Source organism: Mytilus trossulus, chromosome 14 (genome assembly GCF_036588685.1).
Source record: "Mytilus trossulus isolate FHL-02 chromosome 14, PNRI_Mtr1.1.1.hap1, whole genome shotgun sequence".
NCBI lineage: Eukaryota > Metazoa > Mollusca > Bivalvia > Mytilida > Mytilidae > Mytilus > Mytilus trossulus.
Window position 1 is genome coordinate 46,916,892 of NC_086386.1, and position 19,707 is coordinate 46,936,598.

General features: G+C 31.5%; 2 protein-coding genes and 1 pseudogene across 3 annotated transcripts; all 3 read left to right on the top strand.

Annotated features, from left to right (window-relative positions):
• The first annotated feature begins 16 nt into the window (after positions 1 to 16).
• Positions 17 to 10,733, top strand: LOC134695948 (high mobility group protein B2-like). 2 transcript variants are annotated; one of them, XM_063557445.1, is made up of 5 exons: positions 17 to 189; positions 8,229 to 8,402; positions 8,699 to 8,853; positions 9,281 to 9,449; positions 10,131 to 10,733. In XM_063557445.1, the coding sequence occupies exons 2-5, from the start codon at positions 8,256 to 8,258 to the stop codon at positions 10,275 to 10,277; spliced, it is 618 nt and encodes a 205-aa protein (XP_063413515.1). In that variant the 5' UTR covers positions 17 to 189; positions 8,229 to 8,255; the 3' UTR covers positions 10,278 to 10,733. The 2 variants fall into 2 exon arrangements, with proteins under 2 accessions (XP_063413515.1, XP_063413516.1); XM_063557446.1 differs by lacking the exon at positions 17 to 189 and adding an exon at positions 7,742 to 7,805.
• Positions 208 to 6,519, top strand: LOC134695947 (high mobility group protein B2-like). Its single transcript, XM_063557443.1, has 5 exons — positions 208 to 439; positions 3,593 to 3,767; positions 3,989 to 4,143; positions 4,597 to 4,765; positions 5,944 to 6,519. The coding sequence occupies exons 2-5, from the start codon at positions 3,621 to 3,623 to the stop codon at positions 6,091 to 6,093; spliced, it is 621 nt and encodes a 206-aa protein (XP_063413513.1). The 5' UTR covers positions 208 to 439; positions 3,593 to 3,620; the 3' UTR covers positions 6,094 to 6,519.
• Positions 10,734 to 15,155: 4,422 nt separating the features above from the next.
• LOC134697817 (high mobility group protein B2-like) lies at positions 15,156 to 18,613 on the top strand (annotated as a pseudogene).
• Positions 18,614 to 19,707: the final 1,094 nt, after the last annotated feature.

The window sequence follows — 19,707 nt, forward strand, 5'->3', positions numbered from 1 at the left end:
TGTCAAAATCTCCTTTGACTTATCAATTTACATAAACGTCACGCACCTGCTAAATCATTGATTGGTCAATAAATCCATTCAATCGACAAATCATCCAATCAACGTTCACGAATCGCCCCATAGCTTTGTCTATGTAGCCTGCATACTGTAGCGTGGGTTATCATTGCGGCATTTCCAGCTTGGGTATAGGTAAGTCTGATCAATTTTAAATTATTTCAAATGTGAAAAAAATATTTTAATAATTATAATGCAAAAGTAAAAGGATTTATCTTTCATTTTCATTAATTTGGTATCACTTGCGTTATCGGTGGAGGATGCATTTTGCCTCTGAAAAGTGTTGATTTTGCAGGATTAACACTGTAAGCAACCGCCATTACTTTATGCTTGTGGATGCCATTGCTGTAGTATTTGGATTACTCGCTCTGATATCTTTTTTCTGGTAAGGTAACATGTCAAACTAAGTAAAGACGTTTTATAATATTGACATTTGCTACATTTCTGTAAAATTTGAACAACCAGCGTTACTGAAAAGTTGTCGAAATCGACGATTCATTTTGTCGTTCCTTTGTGAAGAAAGCCGTACACAGCCATCAACGATAAACCAAGGCATTTGCCTTGTACATAGAGTTACTATATAACCATAGGATTCTATGGGCAATGAAAACGGAAACCTTAAACTTTCTTGGAAACGATTGTAATTGATATTTAGCGAAATAACATCAAAGAAGGGTTAAATTTAACTGGACTTTCATTCATAGTATTGGAATTTGACTTTGAGAAGGTGCTTTTTGAGGTCGTTGTTTGTCGGCGGCAGAAATATGCGCCATGTCTGATTTTTACATTGAACAACATAGGGAAAATATCTTGCATAGGATAGCATGGGGGAAAATTTGTAATGTTTAAAAAAAAATATTTACTAAATTAATAATAGAAGTGAAAGTTTAAAATCAATCTTTGTTTGTATTTCAATCTTTTCTTTGTTCCAAAACAGATGGAAACAGGTTTAAAAACATAAATTATGAATTTTGAATTTTTTTCACAGAGAATACATGGGAATATTTGTGGATGAATTTTTATGCTATTTTTCAGCAGTTTGCATGTTTTAATGTTACTAATGGAATTTAATACTGAAAATTCTTCCCTGATATTATTTTTTGTATTGATTTTTTGTGATTTTTGAAATCAGACTTGTTGTTTGTGTGAATTTTTTAAGAAAAGGACAACAAAAGCTGAAGCTTCAATGCTAGAATACTGACATATTGCAATGTATTTAAACAAAAATATTCGATGTTTAAGTTGCACGATTCTTGAACGTTTCAGACACAAAGTGCAGTATTGTTAAAAAATTGAGATATATAATTCCACTGACTCGTCATCATTGAACAGGGTAAATTTTTCTAGAGAAAACTTTTTATGATTGAAATGTAGCCTCAAGAATGCTTAAAGATAAATAATATTCTAATGTACTGAGACTACTTTTTATCCCCAAAAAGGTTCACTTTCTATAAATTTGGGCTCTTTGGCTCTTATGATTCAGCTTACTTGAATAGACCTGTCAAATTATGACTTCATAGAGGGAATATAACCCAAGTTGCCTGAATCATCTAAGGGAGAGTGTTTCTACTGTAGATGTGACATTTTTCAATGAATGACATGATTTCTTACTCAAGACTAGTCCGTCCTCGAAACTCCCTACAGGCACTCTTTATTAATGAAAATAAACATGGTTACCTTGGACATTTCTACATGAACAGCGCATGGATTTGAAGTTGATGATTATGTATGACGTTCCATCAAACTCGTCTATCATTCGGTATTTCGAGAAAAATGATCGTGAATTTCGAAAAAAATAAGTAACTGTGACCAAGTATTGTGATATGAATGTGAAGGAAATCTTATCAAGGAGACACATGCAAGGTCAGTATTTATTCTAATTTTATTGAATTTTATTTTTAAGGATAAAAATCGGTAAAAAATAAAATCTGAAAACTGATTATTTCATGAAAAATCAAAATATAAAGCTCGCTGTTTATATCATATTGCTCATCAATTTTGATAAAATAAAAAAAAAAGGGAAAATGTTTTCTTCATTACATGTATATTTCTGTTTTAAATGGCTCTTAAAATTATTTTATAATATCTTAATAACAAATTTTGCCAAAATTGACATATTAACATGAAATTGATATTAGACTGTGAAAGATCAAGTATTGCTTTTGATTATTTCAAATGATCAGGTACAATTGTTGTAGGAATTCATTAAAGCTCTGGAATGATCTTATAAATTAAATTAAAAAAAAGGAGGGTGTTGAAAATGTTATGGTTTTAATCTTGCAAATATTAAGAATTGTTTTCTTACAGATTTTAGATGTTTTCACAGAATAAGTCACCAGATCTTTCACATTCAATTGCAATACTTGAGCACCCATAATTTCATGATCATTTTTCTCGACATACCGAATGAAGGTTGTGAAACAGACATCTTTTAATAAACTATTGAACATAACTTTTGTTTTTCACTTTGCCACTGGCTGTCAATTTGAGTCGTGGGCAATCCATATAATGCTATTTATTAGACTTTTGTAAATTAGTGATTATCCAGTACTCAATGAGATTATTTCTGACATTCTTGGGATTTCAATTGTCAAGTGACATGGAGTAGCCAAATAATATAGAAAAATGAGCAAAACTTGATAGTAGAAATAATTACCAAATTTTTTAGGGGGTCTTGGAAATTTTAAGATTTTTTATGAAGAACCAAATATTTGTCATGTCTTTTTGGAAATCTGCTGCATTTATCATGTATTAATACTAATTCAAGATTTTGTTTTTGATAAGAAGTTGGTTATTTTATCGACAAGAAATGAAATTTATGATATAATATTCTGTATGTTGCTAGCTTTATTAGATATGGGATAAAATATTAAATTAATGCTAAACTTTTCACCAGCTGTTCTCAAGTTAAAAATAGCTTTCTTTAAAATGCAGTTCCATATTTGAGTAGGAATTACCTCCCCTTCATCATGCAATTATACTATGCTTTGTGTATATGGTTATATACTGTTCTTATCAGGGCAACAGAACTGATAAAATGTATCTGTGCAATGAAAAGTATGAATCATTCAATAATTACTTGATAAATATTCTCCATTTGATGGGTTGAGCCCAACTTGTTTTATTTTCACTGAGCAGTCACACTAGCTTTTATAAAATATGGTGCAAATTAAAGATGATTTTTTGATTTTTTGTTGTTGAGCCCATTCAAGGTTTTTCTTTAAGGGGAGATATATGTACGTTTACATATCTTAGTTGTACAGCATCTATGATTCATGTCCCTTTTTGTCAGAAAAACTCCATAAACTTTCGAAAATAATGATTAAACTGAATCAAACTGAAAATCTTGCAGTTAAGGATAATAAATGTGCTCTTTTTTTTTAAACACAAGTTCCTGTAGAAATTGAAGTTCAATGGTTCAGACCAGTACCAGCTAAAGTCTGAGTGCTTAGTTATAGCCTGCAATGTCTATCTATATTCAAATGTTTTTTTCTTGTGAAGAGTTTTCTTGCATAAAAATTTAATCATTTTATTTCAGAAATATTTCAATTTAATATTCAATCAAGATGGGGAGGAAAGATGGAAAGCCACGTGGACGCATGTCCTCTTATGCCTTCTTTGTACAGACTTGTAGAGAGGAACACAAGAAAAAACACCCAACAGAAAAAGTGGTGTTTGCTGAATTCACCAAAAAGTGTGCCGAAAAATGGAAGGTTAAGCACTATTTAATGAACTTGGAAACGGTGAAATACTTCAAACATTTTGGGCAACAATTATGTAAACTTATTCAATTTATATTATGGCAAACAATTATTTCATGACTCTTTAAAGCTATTCATTTTATAATATGTATCTTCTTTTTCTGTTCATAAATAATTTTGATATTATATTTTTATTCAAGATTATTTAATTCTGGTGTTTTTTTTATGCACAGGAAATGACTGGCAAGGAAAAGAAAAGATTTGAAGATATGGCAGAGAAAGACAAAGCTAGATATGAGGCAGAAATGAAGAATTATGTACCAGGGCCAGGAGAGAAAGTCGGAAGAAAGAAGAGAGAAAAAGATCCTAATGCACCAAAGAGATCCCTGTAAGTCTTAATATCTGAAATCATTATATATCCCCACTCTAGGAGTAGGGACTACTTTGTTATCACACTTGGCATTTTTGATCAAGATTTTCATAGAGATGAGTAATGCGGTTTGCTAAAACTTTAAATTTTTAAAGTTAAAGGAACCAAATTTTTTATCACACTTGTCTATCTACTAGTATACTATTGAAAACATGGACTTCTTAATTGGTCATTGTCCACCAGTGATAAGATCTTATATTTGGGTGCTTTACTAATCTGTAAGACTTTAATTTTAGTTTTTTTTTATCATTTGAAGTCGGAACCATTTTGTTGGTTGCCTTTATCTAATTATGAAATTATTTTTCAGAAAAAAAATGTTTTTAATGCAAAATCAGGAGCTCAATAAATCATTAAAACATAATGAAGTTTCATTGCAATTAAAATACTTATAATGACTTAATTTTCTTGCAGTTCTGCATTCTTTTTCTTCTGCAACGAAGAAAGACCAAGTGTCAGGAAAGATCATGGTGATTGGTCTGTAGCACAAGTTGCCAAGGAGATGGGAAAACGATGGGAGAAAGTAACCGATAGATCAAAATATGAAAAGCAGGCAGCTGCAGATAAAATCAGATATGAACAGGTAGGTTGTAAACCATTGATAAAACAGAAGATGTGGTATGATTGCCAATGGAACAACTCTCCATAAGAGCCAAATGATGCAGAAATTAACAACTATAGGTCAATGTAAGGCCTTTGATAAGAGCAAAGCACAAACCGCATAGTAAGCTGTAAAAGGCCCACGGCCAGGCATGACAAATGTAAAATAATTAAAACCAGAAAAAAACTAACAGCCTAATTTATGTTTTTAAAAGGAAGAAAAAAACAAACATGTTACACATAACAAATGACAACCACTAAATTACATGCTCCTGACTTGGGACAGGCACATACATACAGTATGTGGTTGGGTTACACATGTTAGCAGGATTCCAACCCTCTCCCTAATCGGGGACAGTGGTGGAAGTACAAACTATAAAAATCAGGTGAAAAAGGCATATCTTTTTTACAGGCTTTTTTGTCATTTCAATCAAATTTGACAATGATTTTGTGGGAAATTTTGTATAGATTCTTATGGCCTGTTCTTACAGGCCCAACAATAATTGTTCAAGTGTATAATAGACTTCTGTTCTTGAATTTTCCATCTGTCCAAAGAAATTTCAGTAGCATTTTCCCTGTGATCTACAAATTAATGAAATTTGTAATCAGCCTTCATATTGGCATTTCACAATCCCCACTTATCAACCAGTTTACCAAATACTTTTTTGTTATTAGATTTGATGAGCATGTACAAAATTGTTTGTCAATAAAATTGAGAATGGAAATGGGTAATGTTTTCATTTTTGGATTCACAATCAGAGTATCATGAAAATCATGCGAGGTTTTTATTCTGATGGCCATTTGGGTCCATTGCTCATAACCTTCCTGTTTATCTTGTTCATTGCTATACTTGCTGATTATACCCATATAAGAAAAACCTCAAATCAGAGCTTCTTGAAAAAAAATTCAGGGTTATGGTTAAAATACCTAACTGTGTAATGTGTTGTTTTCACATTCATAGCGCATCCACTTCCTGCCAACCATATACTTTTAGATTTTGTACCTTCCTGACAATGTATACATATAATATGATATTTGCTTCACATTTCTTTTTATCATGTGATGCATATATACATCCATTGCTCTAGAATTTCCTGTTTGCCAAATACTTGAAGCAGGGATATCATTAGTTCTTATATTAACTGATTCTTCTCCCCACAGGCAATGATAATATACAGGGGAGGTGGTGCAGCTCCAGCAAAGAAACCAGCAGGACCCCCAGCAAAGAAAGCCAAACCAGAGAGTGAAGAGGAGGGAGATGACGATGATGAAGAAGAAGAAGAAGAGGAGGATGAAGATGATGACGAATAAACACTGGCAATTCTGTATCATGAACAATTGGGGGGTATCCTGGATCAAGAAATGTACAATTTCTGTTATGTATAGTTGATCATTTGTATATATTGTTCATCTTAGATGATTGTATATTTAACATTGTATATAAAATCATTATTTTATTCATCCCATCCAAGGGGAAACAATCCTGTCAATTCACTTCAAAACAAAATTACAGAAGCTTTCATGTATGATATCGAATTATTAATACTTTCAGCGATGAATAAAAATATTTATCTATGTACATTTAAAATTTCATTCCTCTCAGACTTTCAAGTAAACAGCTACAATACATTTTTCACTATGAAAGTGCTAAATATTTTTCATCACCATTATATTTTAATTATGAAATGTTAATGAATGTCATGTTTAAATAGATTTTATAATAAAACATAAGAATATAACTATATTTCTTCTTTGTAGCTCATCTGGCCCTTCGGTCCATCATGATTTTTTGCCATCACTTGTCATTCAGCATAAATTTATACGAGTTATTGTAATACCCAAACAGATGTTATTTAGCTAAATTGAAAAAAAATTAGCAGGCTTATTTATGTATAAAATATTGGAAAACAAAAAAATAAGCAACACAGCAACCACTGAATTTCAGGCTCCTGGCTTGAGACAGGCACATACAGAATGTGGTGGTTTAAACTAATTTGTTGGCACTAACCCTCCCATAACCCTGGACACTGACGTTACAGTACAACATAAGAACAAACTATAAAAATCAGTTGAAAAAGGTTTAACTTGCTAGATGGATACAACAAGAAATACATCTAGAACAAAAAGTGAGTGGATGTTGATGGGTTCTTGTTCATCTCAACAACAAATAGACAGATCTGAGAGTACTCACAGCTAAAGCTACCAATAACTAATAAAAATAAGTCCTGCATCTAGGACTAAATTTCCAATGGATTTAATGTAAATCATAAACACAGAAAAACATGAGCTTGTGCAATGCCAATATACAGGTTTTAGAGAATGTGCATATGAATATAATGATAATACTAAGTTTAATTTTGTTTTACAATATAATAAATATTAATACCAATAATGTCACAGTAGAATAAATTCACTACCAGGCATTTGAGAATTCATGATCAGAAAATTTTAGTAATTGTAACCACAGGTTTTATTTGTAATATAAATTTTTATTTTTTTGTTTTAAAAAAATTATGATTATTTCTTTTGGTCATGATTGCATTGTGCACCTTCTACTTTACGTTTGATGCAAATGATACATTTTGTTGCTCATAAGATATAAAAGAAAATGTTATATATGTCACCATGCCAATTCAGAATTTGTATTATTTTACTTACTATTAAGAAATTGACATTTCAAGACCAGTTGAATACATTATTATTTTAATTTGTTAAGTTACAGTAATTATCATAAGAGACTACTCCTTAATTCATACTTATTGTAGTTTGAATAATAATGTAATGAGAAAATGTAACATTGAAAATTATATGAGTAATAATAATTATCTTTGTATTAATTAATGTGAATACTGTCACTTACATCTTAAGGTTATGACATGTCATCTTAATTAGAGTAATACTTCAAACTTGTCAAATTACAAATATTACCTATGCTTAGTATAAATATTAGTAGTAAGCTTTGTTAAAAATAGACCACCCATACAGACTAGGATATAACTTCACAAAAGAGCAACAGAAAAAAAGTAGATTTGTATTACATTGTATCGATACATGAAAACAAGTCCTTGTATAGGCATTAACCATTTTTTGAAAATTTGGCTTGGAATTAGTTTATACCCATTTATATATTGGTTATTTGTTAACTGCAACAATAATTTGCTTCATTGGTGTCTTATAGGCTAAAATGTTATAAAATCATGACAATGTTACATTACGGAGCCAACCTTTTTGGTAATACAGCATTAATGATGTGTTAGAAAAGTGCTGTCGGGTAAAGTTTTTTTTCCAAAACAAAGTATTGAGTGGAAATTGAAAATGAAATGATACAAACCAGTTGGAGTACAGGCTGCAGTGGGAGTGTTTTCAACCTTTTATTTGAATAATTAAATGTTTTACATTATTAAAATTGCCTTCTTCCATATATTAACAAATCATTTTATTTTCAGAACTATTTAAATCAATAATAAATCAAGATGGGAAAGAAAGACGGAAAGCCCCGTGGACGTATGTCATCTTATGCCTTCTTTGTGCAGTCATTCAGAGAGGAACACAAGAAGAAAAATCCAACAGAAAAAGTTGTTTTTGCTGAATTCACAAAAAAATGTGCAGAAAAATGGAGGGCAAGTTTTTTATTCATAGATTTATGGAAAATTTCATCATTCTTTTAAGATATTTACTTGATTACAAGATTTTTCAAATGAACTGAAAAGTAGTCATGTATAACTGACAACTGGGTAAACAATACTTTTGAGATTTAACCGTCAACTACCTTAAGTGTTATTAAATCAAAGTCAAAACATGCTGATTTCAAACTAAAATTTCCTTTAAATGATAGAAATAGTGAATTAGTTTGTTACGATAGAAAATATTATTTTGGATGTCAGAATACGTACTTAATTCTGGTTCTATTTTGTAGGAAATCAGTGCCAAGGAAAAGAGGAAATATGAAGAAATGGCAGAGAAAGACAAAGCTAGATATGAGGGAGAAATGCAAAATTATGAGCCAGGACCAGGAGAGAAGGTCGGCAGAAAGAAGAGAGACAAAGATCCTAATGCACCAAAGAGATCCCTGTAAGATCAATGCATATTTTTAGTGTTCAGCAGTCCAATGTTGCCTAAGCTTTTTTTTTTTTTTTTACTAAATGGTCCGGTTAATCTTGTTTGTGATGTGTAGATTTATACATTTTAAAATTTTTAAAAGTGAATAATTTTTTTATACATAATTTGAGGTTTAGTAGATAATTATTGTATAAACGAAAATTTAGATGCTATGTAGTGGGGCAATATTGGCTAATTTCTGAATTGTCTTCTGACTAAATATTTTTATTTATTTGTCTGTCAACAGGGTATCCTATCCTGTATGCCAGTGACTAAAAAGATTGGCTATTTCTTAACATAAGATGAAAAGAAACCGAAGATAAATAATTTTTCTTTAACTTGATTGTAAGATCATTCCGATTGCAGTAAAAACATAAAATATCTTTTTTTTTTCTTACAGTTCTGCATTCTTTTTCTTCTGTAATGAAGAAAGACCAAAAGTAAGGAAAGATCATGGTGATTGGTCAGTAGCACTCGTAGCCAAGGAGATGGGAAAACGGTGGGAGAAACAAACAGATAGAACAAAATATGAAAAACAGGCAGCCGCAGATAAAATCAGATATGAACAGGTAGGTTCAGCGTCATACAACTTAAAAACTACTACCAGCTTGGTTACTTATTGCTTTGCAATTTCTATCAAAACATTAATGAATGTTTTGTCTGTATTCATTTCAATCTTAAATAAGGAGGGGTATTCTAAAATTGATTTGAGAGGAAGTTTGGAAAGTTCAATTTTTCTTGTACTCTTTATCCATACAATTCTCTTATGTTTTTATTGTTTCAAAAGTTAAACAATCGGTATCGCCAAATTAAATTACTCGCCTTTCAAATTCTGGAAGCATCATTTGTATACAGCATTTACTGAAACTGCAATAATTGTTCTTTTAATCTATCTTTCGAAAAATTCCAATAATGAATAAAGACAGGAATAAAAAGTTAAGATTTGAAGTTATGCTAGCTCCTACTGGATGAATTTTCTATTTTATGTATTTCTCTGAAAAAATTATACTTTTTACAACAACATGGGAACACCAATTATCATTATGACATTTTAATAAGGTCATGTCCATGTCTTGTGAAGAACAACAAAGTCGGAATGTTGCTCCCATAGACTCAAGGTAAATAAAAAACATAAAATACCTACCTACCCTAACTTTTTTCAGATGTAACTAGAACCACACATACTATTTTATTTGGCCTTATTGCAGTTCCATGTAGATACTTTATTAAATCGTTTCTTCTCCCCACAGGCAATGGCAAAATACAGGGGAGGTGGTGCAGCTCCAGCCAAGAAACCTGCAGGACCCCCAGCAAAGAAACCCAAGCCAGAGAGTGAAGAAGAGGAAGATGACGATGATGAAGAAGAGGAGGAGGAGGATGAAGATGATGACGAATAAACACTGGCAATTCTGTATCATGAACAATTGGGGGGTATCCTGGATCAAGAAATGTACAATTTCTGTTATGTATAGTTGATCATTTGTATATATTGTTCATATTAGATGATTGTATATTTATCATTGTATATAAAATCATTATTTTATTCATCCCATTCAAGGGGAAACAATCCTGTCATCTTTCTTCAGAACAAAATTTGAGTAGTTTTTATGATATTGTCGAGTATTTATACATGTTCATGATGAATTTAAAATTTAACTGTGTAAAATATTTTAAGTTTCATCGGCTTCACTGACCTACAGGCTAACAGCTACATTATTATCTTTTTGCTATGGAGCAATGTAAAAGAAATGACTGAAAGTGCTGTATTTTTCATCACCATTTTTGTTTTAATCATGAAATGTCAATGAATGTCATGTTTAAATAGATTTTATAATAAAACATATTTTAACTTGCTTAATTCTTTTTTTAACCAAACTTGGCACCAAGGCAATTTTACTGAAAACGTTTATTAACTTTTATTAAGAGTGATTGCCTATAAACGATTGTTTTAACAAACTATTGCCTATTGTCTTCAAAACTATAATAGGTAGAAGTTCTTAGTGGGTTTGATCAGGCCTTTATCAAACAAGAGACTTGCAAATTTGAATGAAGTGTGAATAATTTGTACCATTATGGAGAAATGTGGACTTGTCACAGGAACTATGTTATTGAAATCCAGCTCTGCAGATGTGGTATGATTGCCAATGAGACAACACTCCACAAGAGACCAACTGGCAGAAATAAACAGCAATAGGTCACCGTTTAGCCTTCAACAATAAGAAAAGTCCATACTGCATAGTCGGCTTTAAAAGGCCCAGAAATCAAATGTAAAACAAACTAACGGCCTTATAAATGTACACAAAAAATGATGAAACAAGAAATATGTAACACAGCAACAAATGACAACGACTGAATTACAGGCTCTTGACATGGGATAGGCACATACATACAGAATGTGACTGGTGTAACAGTACATCATAATAGTCCAGTCAATCTAGCATAAATTTCACCCTAACCTTGAAGTAATTGCAACAGAAGATTTTTAAGTTTTAATCTTTAGCATTATATCCAAAAATATACACAGAAAAAAGTCCCATAAAATCTAACTTGAGAAAAACTAAAAAAATCATGATTTCAAAATTCCTGTGGAGAATTGCATTGATAAGGGAGATAACTCTGCAAAAAAGGCAGAAATATCAATGAAAATTCAACAATGGACTATCATTTGCTCTTGATTTTTTTTCATTTTCATAGTACATGTATACCTTCTGATATGTGGTTTTTTTTGTCTCTCAACATATATTTATTTTCTAGTAATTCAACAACAATGTTCGTCAAAGTTTCATAAGATTACTCGCCAAAACGTAATACTAAAAATAAATTGACTGAAAGTATAATTATATACATATTATCTTAAATTATGTTATATGAATTTAAGGTGCAATTACTACATAAGTAAGCCGCCTTCCAAAACCAATAACAACAACAATGTATTGATTCTAGACATTTTAGCCATCTTTAGAGTATAAAAAACAACTATAAAGGTGTTTTCATATTTTTAGCTCACCTGGCCCAAGTGAGCCTTTCTCGTCACTTGTCGTCCGTCGTCATTAACTTTTACAAAAATCTTCTCTGAAACTACTAGGACAAATTCAACCAAACTTGTCCACAATCATCATTAGGATATCTAGTTTAAACTAGAGGCTCTCAAGAGCCTGTGTCGCTCACCTTGGTGCATATTAAACAATGGACACATGACGAAATTGTGGTTTTGTGATGTGTTTGTAGATCTTAATTTCCTGTACATTCTTGTTGCTACAATTATCTTTATCTATTAAGAACTTGGCCCAGTAATTACAGTGGAAAATATATTCAAAAAATTTATGAAAATTGTTAAAAAATGACTATAAAGGGCAATAACTCCTTAAGGGATAAACTGACAATTTTGGTCATTTGACTTATTTGTAGATCTTACTTTGCTGAACATTATTGCTGTTTACAGTCTATCTCTATCTATTATAATATTCAAGATAATAACCAAAAACTGCAAAATTTCCTTAAAATTACTAATTCTGGGGCAGCAACCCAACAACAGGTTGTCTGTTTTGTATGAAAATTTATGGGCTGATAATAATAATAATAATTCTTTATTTAAAGAGGGTTACACAGTTAGCTATAAAGCTAATCTTCCCTGAGGCCCTCATGAAATACAATCAATAACCGACTAGATAGATCTTCACCTGATCAACAATTTATCCCCCGCGACAGATTTGCTCTAAATGCTTTGGTTTCAGAGATATAAGCCAAAATCTACATTTCGCCCCCCTATGTACTATTTTTAGCCATATTGTAATAATTGTATAGACCTTAACCATTGTTTGTAACTTTGGCTTGGAATTAAAAAATGAATATGTTGGATATTTGTAAACTGCAATAATTATTACCTGTCTTTGGTGTCTTTTAAACTGAAATGATTTTTATACGACTGCAAATTTTGAAAAAAATTTCGTCGTAAATTGCTATCACGTTGGTGTCGTCGTCGTCCGAATACTTTTAGTTTTCGCACTCTAACTTTAGTAAAAGTGAATAGAAATCTATGAAATTTTAACACAAGGTTTATGACCATAAAAGGAAGGTTGGTATTGATTTTGGGAGTTTTGGTCCCAACATTTTAGGAATTAGGTGCCAAAAAGGGCCCAAATAAGCATTTTCTTGGTTTTCGCACTATAACTTTAGTTTAAGTTAATAGAAATCTATGAAATTTTGACACAAGGTTGATGACCACAAAAGAAAGGTTGGGATTGATTTTGGGAGTTTTGGTTTCAACAGTTTAGGAATTAGGGGCCAGAAAAGGGCCCAAATAAGCATTATTCTGGGTTTTCGCACAATAACTTTAGTTTAAGTAAATAGAAATCAATGAAATTTAAATATAATGTTTTTGACCACAAAAGGAAGATTGGTATTGATTTTGGAAATTTAGATCCAAACAGTTTAGGAATTAGGGGCCAAAAAGGGACCCAAATAAGCATTTTTCTTGGTTTTCGCACCATAACGTTAGTATAAGTAAATAGAAATCTATGAAATTTAAACACAAGGTTAATGACCATAAAAGGAAAGTTGATATTGATTTTAGGAGTTTTGGTCCCAACAGTTTAAGAAAAAGGGGCCCAAAGGGTCCAAAATTAAACTTTGTTTGATTTCATCTAAATTGAATAATTGGGGTTCTTTGATATGCCGAATCTAACTGTGTATGTAGATTCTTAACTTTTGGTCCTGTTTTCAAATTGGTCTACATTAAGGTCCAAAGGGTCCAAAATTAAACTTAGTTTGATTTTAACAAAAATTGAATCTTTGGGGTTCTTTGATATGCTGAATCTAAAAATGAACTTAGATTTTTTATTATTGGCCCAGTTTTCAAGTTGGCCCAAATCGGGGTCCAAAATTAAACTTTTTTGATTTCATCAAAAGTTGAATAAATGGGGTTCTTTGATATGCCAAATCTAACTGTGTATGTAGATTCATCATTTTTGGTCCCGTTTTCAAATTGGCCTACATTAAGGTCCAAAGAGTCCAAAATTAAACTAAGTTTGATTTTAACAAAAATTAAATTCTTGGGCCTCTTTGATATGCTGAATCTAAACATGTACTTAGATTTTTGATTATGGGCCCAGTTTTCAAGTTGTTCCAAATCAGGATCTAAAATTATTATATTAAGTATTGTGGAAAAGCAAGTCTTTTCAATTGCACAGTATAGTGCAATGGCAAGAAATATCTAATTTCACAATATTGTGAAATAGCAAATTTTTTTTTAATTAGAGTTATCTTTCTTTGTCCAAAATAGTAAGCAAGAAATATCTTATTGCAAGAATTTTTTTTAATTGGAGTTATCTTTCTTTGTCCAGAATCAACTTAAATCTTTGTTATATACAATATACAATGTATATTCACTTTTTACTACCAACTGATAAATTTAAATAATCTTTACCATTCAGTGATAACAAGCAGTTTTTTTACATTTTATTTTATGATGTATTTAAATGAGTAGTTATTGTTGCAAACTCCATTAGAATATTTTAATTGAGATTAGTTTTGGAATAAGGGAAAGGGGGATGTGATTAAAAAATTGGGTTCAATTTTTCTCATTTGAAATTTCATAAATAAAAAGAAAATTTCTTCAAAAATTATTTTGAGAGGATTAATATTGAACAGCATAGTGAATTGCTCTAAGAGAAAACAAAAATTTTAAGTTCATTAGAACACATTCATTCTGTGTCAGAAACCTATGCTGTGTCAACTATTTAATCACAATCCAAATTTAGAGCTGAATCCAGCTTGAATGGTGTGTCCATACTTGCCCCAACCGTTCAGGGTTCAACCTCTGCGGTCGTATAAAGCTACGCCCTGCGAAGCATCTGGTTAATGATTTAAAAAATAAAATCATGACCCATAACATAAAGGGAGCCAACCAAGCACCATCAGCCTCATTGTTGTTTATATTTTAGATTTTGGTAATACAGCATCTGTGTGTCCTTAGTTTTGTCAGAAAAACATTTTATTAACTTTAGGAAATAATTCCATAAACAATCTTGACAAAAACTGAATGTAGTCTTGTGTGTCAGAATAAGCTGTCGTGTAAAAGTTGTGCTCTTTTCTAAAAACAAAATATCCAGAGGAAATTGAAGATGAATGATTCAAAACAGTGGGAGTGCTTACAATGTTAAATTTGAGTATTCAAATGTTTTACACTGAGAATTGCCTTCACTTGCATATACATGTACATTGTATAAACAAATCATTTTATTTTCAGAAATATTTCAAATCGATATTAAATCAAGATGGGAAGGAAAGATGGAAAGCCACGTGGACGTATGTCATCTTATGTCTTCTTTGTGCAGTGTTTTAGAGAGGAACACAAGAAAAAAAATCCAACAGAAAAAGTTGTGTTTGCTGAATTCTCGAAAAAGTGTGCTGAAAAATGGAGGGTACGGTTTTTGATTGCATTATTTTATGGGAAATTTACTATAAGGTTTGCCTGTCCCTTGATTATATCTTCCCTTGGACCAAGGACAACATTCTACTTAAGGAGTGTTTCTTCCTCTGGGTTTTTTTTAAAAACCTTGTCCAGGAGGTCCATATTTTTTTTCTTTTTGACACTCGCTTATGATATTTAGCATGCATGGTGCTGACATAAATCATAATGGTTCTTCCCATAATTCATTATGAACTTTGAAGCATAATTTTATCTTGCCTGAAGCTCAATAGGCCTTATTTTTTTACATTTTTGTGTGGAACATTCCATTCTTTGACGGGCTTTTGATATTTGGTGCATGGATGCACCACATGAAGACAATGTGTTGATTTCCATGGAAGAATACTATGTACTTGTTATCTTTATATGTCCATCTTAAAACCTCACATATTCTTATTTGACATGGCAAGACTTTTTTAATGCATCTAATTATTTCTCCGAGTCATGTTCTACTCATTCTATAATAAATTGTAAGATATATTGAAAAAATATGGTTAAGATCCTCACCCTTAATCATATAATTCTATCTAGTTGTCTGTTGCGCTGCGAAGGATATAGGAATGGTCTTATGTCTGTCCAAAACACATCATTACTCAGAGACCGTTTGACAGAAAGCTCTCATTCATGGTAGGATTGTTTGCCACCATGTCCAGTTGACCATATTATACCAATCATTTACGGGGAGATATGGGTAGTAGGTCTCATGTAAGCTGTTACCTGTATACTATAGTCTTTATTTACAAATGTAGCTTAAGTATGAAAGGTCATTTTTCCATTTTAGGCATTTTATTTAAGCAAAAGAGATCAGGCAAAATTTTAAAAATGTACTGCCAAGTAATCATGTACAATTTACAACTGGGTAATCAATACCTTAAGAGATTTAACAGTCAGAGTCCACTACTAGTGGTGTCAATAAATCAAAATCAAAACATTCTGATTTCAAACTGTGAACTTGCTTAGACTTGCAATTTGATAGAAGTAATGATTTTATTTGTTACAATAGATGAATATTATTTTGTATGTAAGAATTCTGGTTTTGTTTTGTAGGAAATCAGTGCAAAGGAAAAGAGGAAATATGAAGATATGGCAGAGAAAGACAAAGCTAGATATGAGGGAGAAATGCAAAATTACGAGCCAGGACCAGGAGAGAAAGTTGGAAGAAAGAAGAGAGATAAAGATCCCAATGCACCAAAGAGATCCCTGTAAGATGAATGCATATGTAGTGTGGCAATATTGGCTAATTTCTGAATCATCTTACGTCTAAATATTTGAATGACTTGTCTGGGTTAAAAATTTACAACAGGATAAAAGTGGGAGCCAGGGACTAAAAGGATTATTAGATTCTTAATTTGTAATCATTTAAAGTACATAAATGATTCTTGAAGTAAGACATTTTCCCAATTCAATGTGGGTATTGCAATATATTAATTTCATGTCATGCTTTGTTATTCATTGTTGTTTATTTTGGTACATATAAATATCAACATATAATTTCTCTTTAACCTCCTTTCCCTTAATACTGCATTATACTGGCACAAATGAAGTCTTGTGGATTATAAGTTTTTCTAGAGCAGCTTGAATTGTCGGTAATGTCTGATTTTGTAGACACTTGTGTGACTAGGTGTCTAGGGCAAAAATGTTCTTAATATTTTGGCTTATTGCATTGAACATGGGTAAATCTATTGATTTTGTGGCTGAGCTGACATAAGATGAAAAGAATCCCAAGATAAATAATTTTTCTTTAGCTTGATGTAAGATCAATCCAATGGCAGGAAATACATAAAATAACTATTTATTTTCTTACAGTTCTGCATTCTTTTTCTTCTGTAACGAAGAAAGACCAAAAGTAAGGAAAGATCATGGTGATTGGTCAGTAGCACTCGTAGCCAAGGAGATGGGAAAACGGTGGGAGAAACAAACAGATAGAACAAAATATGAAAAACAGGCAGCCGCAGATAAAATCAGATATGAACAGGTAGGTTTGGCATCATACAACTTAAAAACTACTACCAGCTTGGTTACTTATTGCTTTGCAATTTCTATCAAAACACATTAATGTTTTGTCTGTATGCATTTCAATCTTCAATAAGGAGGGTATTCTAAACTTGATTTTAGAGGAAGTTTGGAAAGTACAATTTTTCTTGTACTCTTTATCCATACAATTCTCTTATGTTTTTATTGTTTCGAAAGTTAAACAGAATCGGTATCGCCAAATTAAATTACTCGCCTTTCAAATTCTGGAAGCATCATTAGTATACAGCATTTACTGAAACTGCAGTAATTGTTCTTTTTATCTATCTTTCGAAAAATTCCAATAATGAATAAAGACAGGAATAAAAAGTTAAGATTTGAAGTTATGCTAGCTCCTACTGGATGAATTTTCTATTTTATGTATTTCTCTGAAAAAATTATACTTTTTACAACAACATGGGAACACCATTTATCATAATGACATTTTAATAAGGTCATGTCCTTGTCTTGTGAAGAACAACAAACTCGGAATGTTGCTCCCATAGACTCAAGGTAAATAAAAAACATAAAATACCTACCTACCTACCCTAACTTTTTTTCAGATGTAACTAGAACCACACATACTATTTTATTTGGCCTTATTGTTTTTCCATGTGGATACTTTATTAAATCGTTTCTTCTCCCCACAGGCAATGGCAAAATACAGGGGAGGTGGTGCAGCTCCAGCCAAGAAACCTGCAGGACCCCCAGCAAAGAAACCCAAGCCAGAGAGTGAAGAAGAGGAAGATGACGATGATGAAGAAGAGGAGGAGGAGGATGAAGATGATGACGAATAAACACTGGCGATTCTGTATCATGAACAATTGGGGGGGTATCCTGGATCAAGAAATGTACAATTTCTGTTATGTATAGTTGATCATTTGTATATATTGTTCATCGTAGATGATTGTATATTTATCATTGTATATAAAATCATTATTTTATTCATCCCATTCAAGGGGAAACAATCCTGTCATCTTTCTTCAGAACAAAATTTGAGTAGTTTTTATGATATTGTCAAGTATTTATACATGTTCATGATGAATTTAAAATTTAACTGTGTAAAATATTTTAAGTTTCATCGGCTTCACTGACCTACAGGCTAACAGCTACAATATTTTCTTTTTGCTATGGAGCAATGTAAAGGGAATGACTGAAAGTGCTGTATTTTTCACCACCATTTTTGTTTTAATCATGAAATGTCAATGAATGTCATGTTTAAATAGATTTTATAATAAAACATATTTTAACTTGCTTAATTCTTTTTTTAACCAAACCTGGCACCAAGGCAATTTTACTGAAAACATTTATTAACTTTTATTAAGAGTGATTGCCTTTAAACGACTGTTTTAACAAACTATTGCCTATTGTCTTCAAAACTATAATAGGTAGAAGTTCTTAGTGGGTTTGATCAGGCCTTTATCAAACAAGAGACTTGCAAATTTGAATGAAGTGTGAATAATTTGTACCATTATGGAGAAATGTGGACTTGTCACAGGAACTATGTTATTGAAATCCAGCTCTGCAGATGTGGTATGATTGCCAATGAGACAACACTCCACAAGAGACCAACTGGCAGAAATTAACAGCAATAGGTCACCGTTTAGCCTTCAACAATAAGAAAAGTCCATACTGCATAGTCAGCTTTAAAAGGCCCAGAAATCAAATGTAAAACAAACTAACGGCCTTATAAATGTACACAAAAAATGATGAAACAAGAAATATGTAACACAGCAACAAATGACAACGACTGAATTACAGGCTCTTGACATGGGATAGGCACATACATACAGAATGTGACTGGTGTAACAGTACATCATAATAGTCCAGTCAATCTAGCATAAATTTCACCCTAACCTTGAAGTAATTGCAACAGAAGATTTTTAAGTTTTAATCTTTAGCATTATATCCAAAAATATACACAGAAAAAAGTCCCATAAAATCTAACTTGAGAAAAACTAAAAAAAAAATGATTTCAAAATTCCTGTGGAGAATTGCATTGATAAGGGAGATAACTCTGCAAAAAAGGCAGAAATATCAATGAAAATTCAACAATGGACTATCATTTGCTCTTGATTTTTTTTCATTTTCTTAGTACATGTATACCTTCTGATATGTGTTTTTTTGTTGTTGTTTTTTTGTCTCTCAACATATATTTATTTTCTAGTAATTCAACAACCATGTTCGTCAAAGTTTCATAAGATTACTCGCCAAAACGTAATACTAAAAATAAATTGACTGAAAGTATAATTATATACATATTATCTTAAATTATGTTATATGAATTTAAGGCGCAATTACTACATAAGTAAGCCGCCTTCCAAAACCAATAACAACAACAACAATGT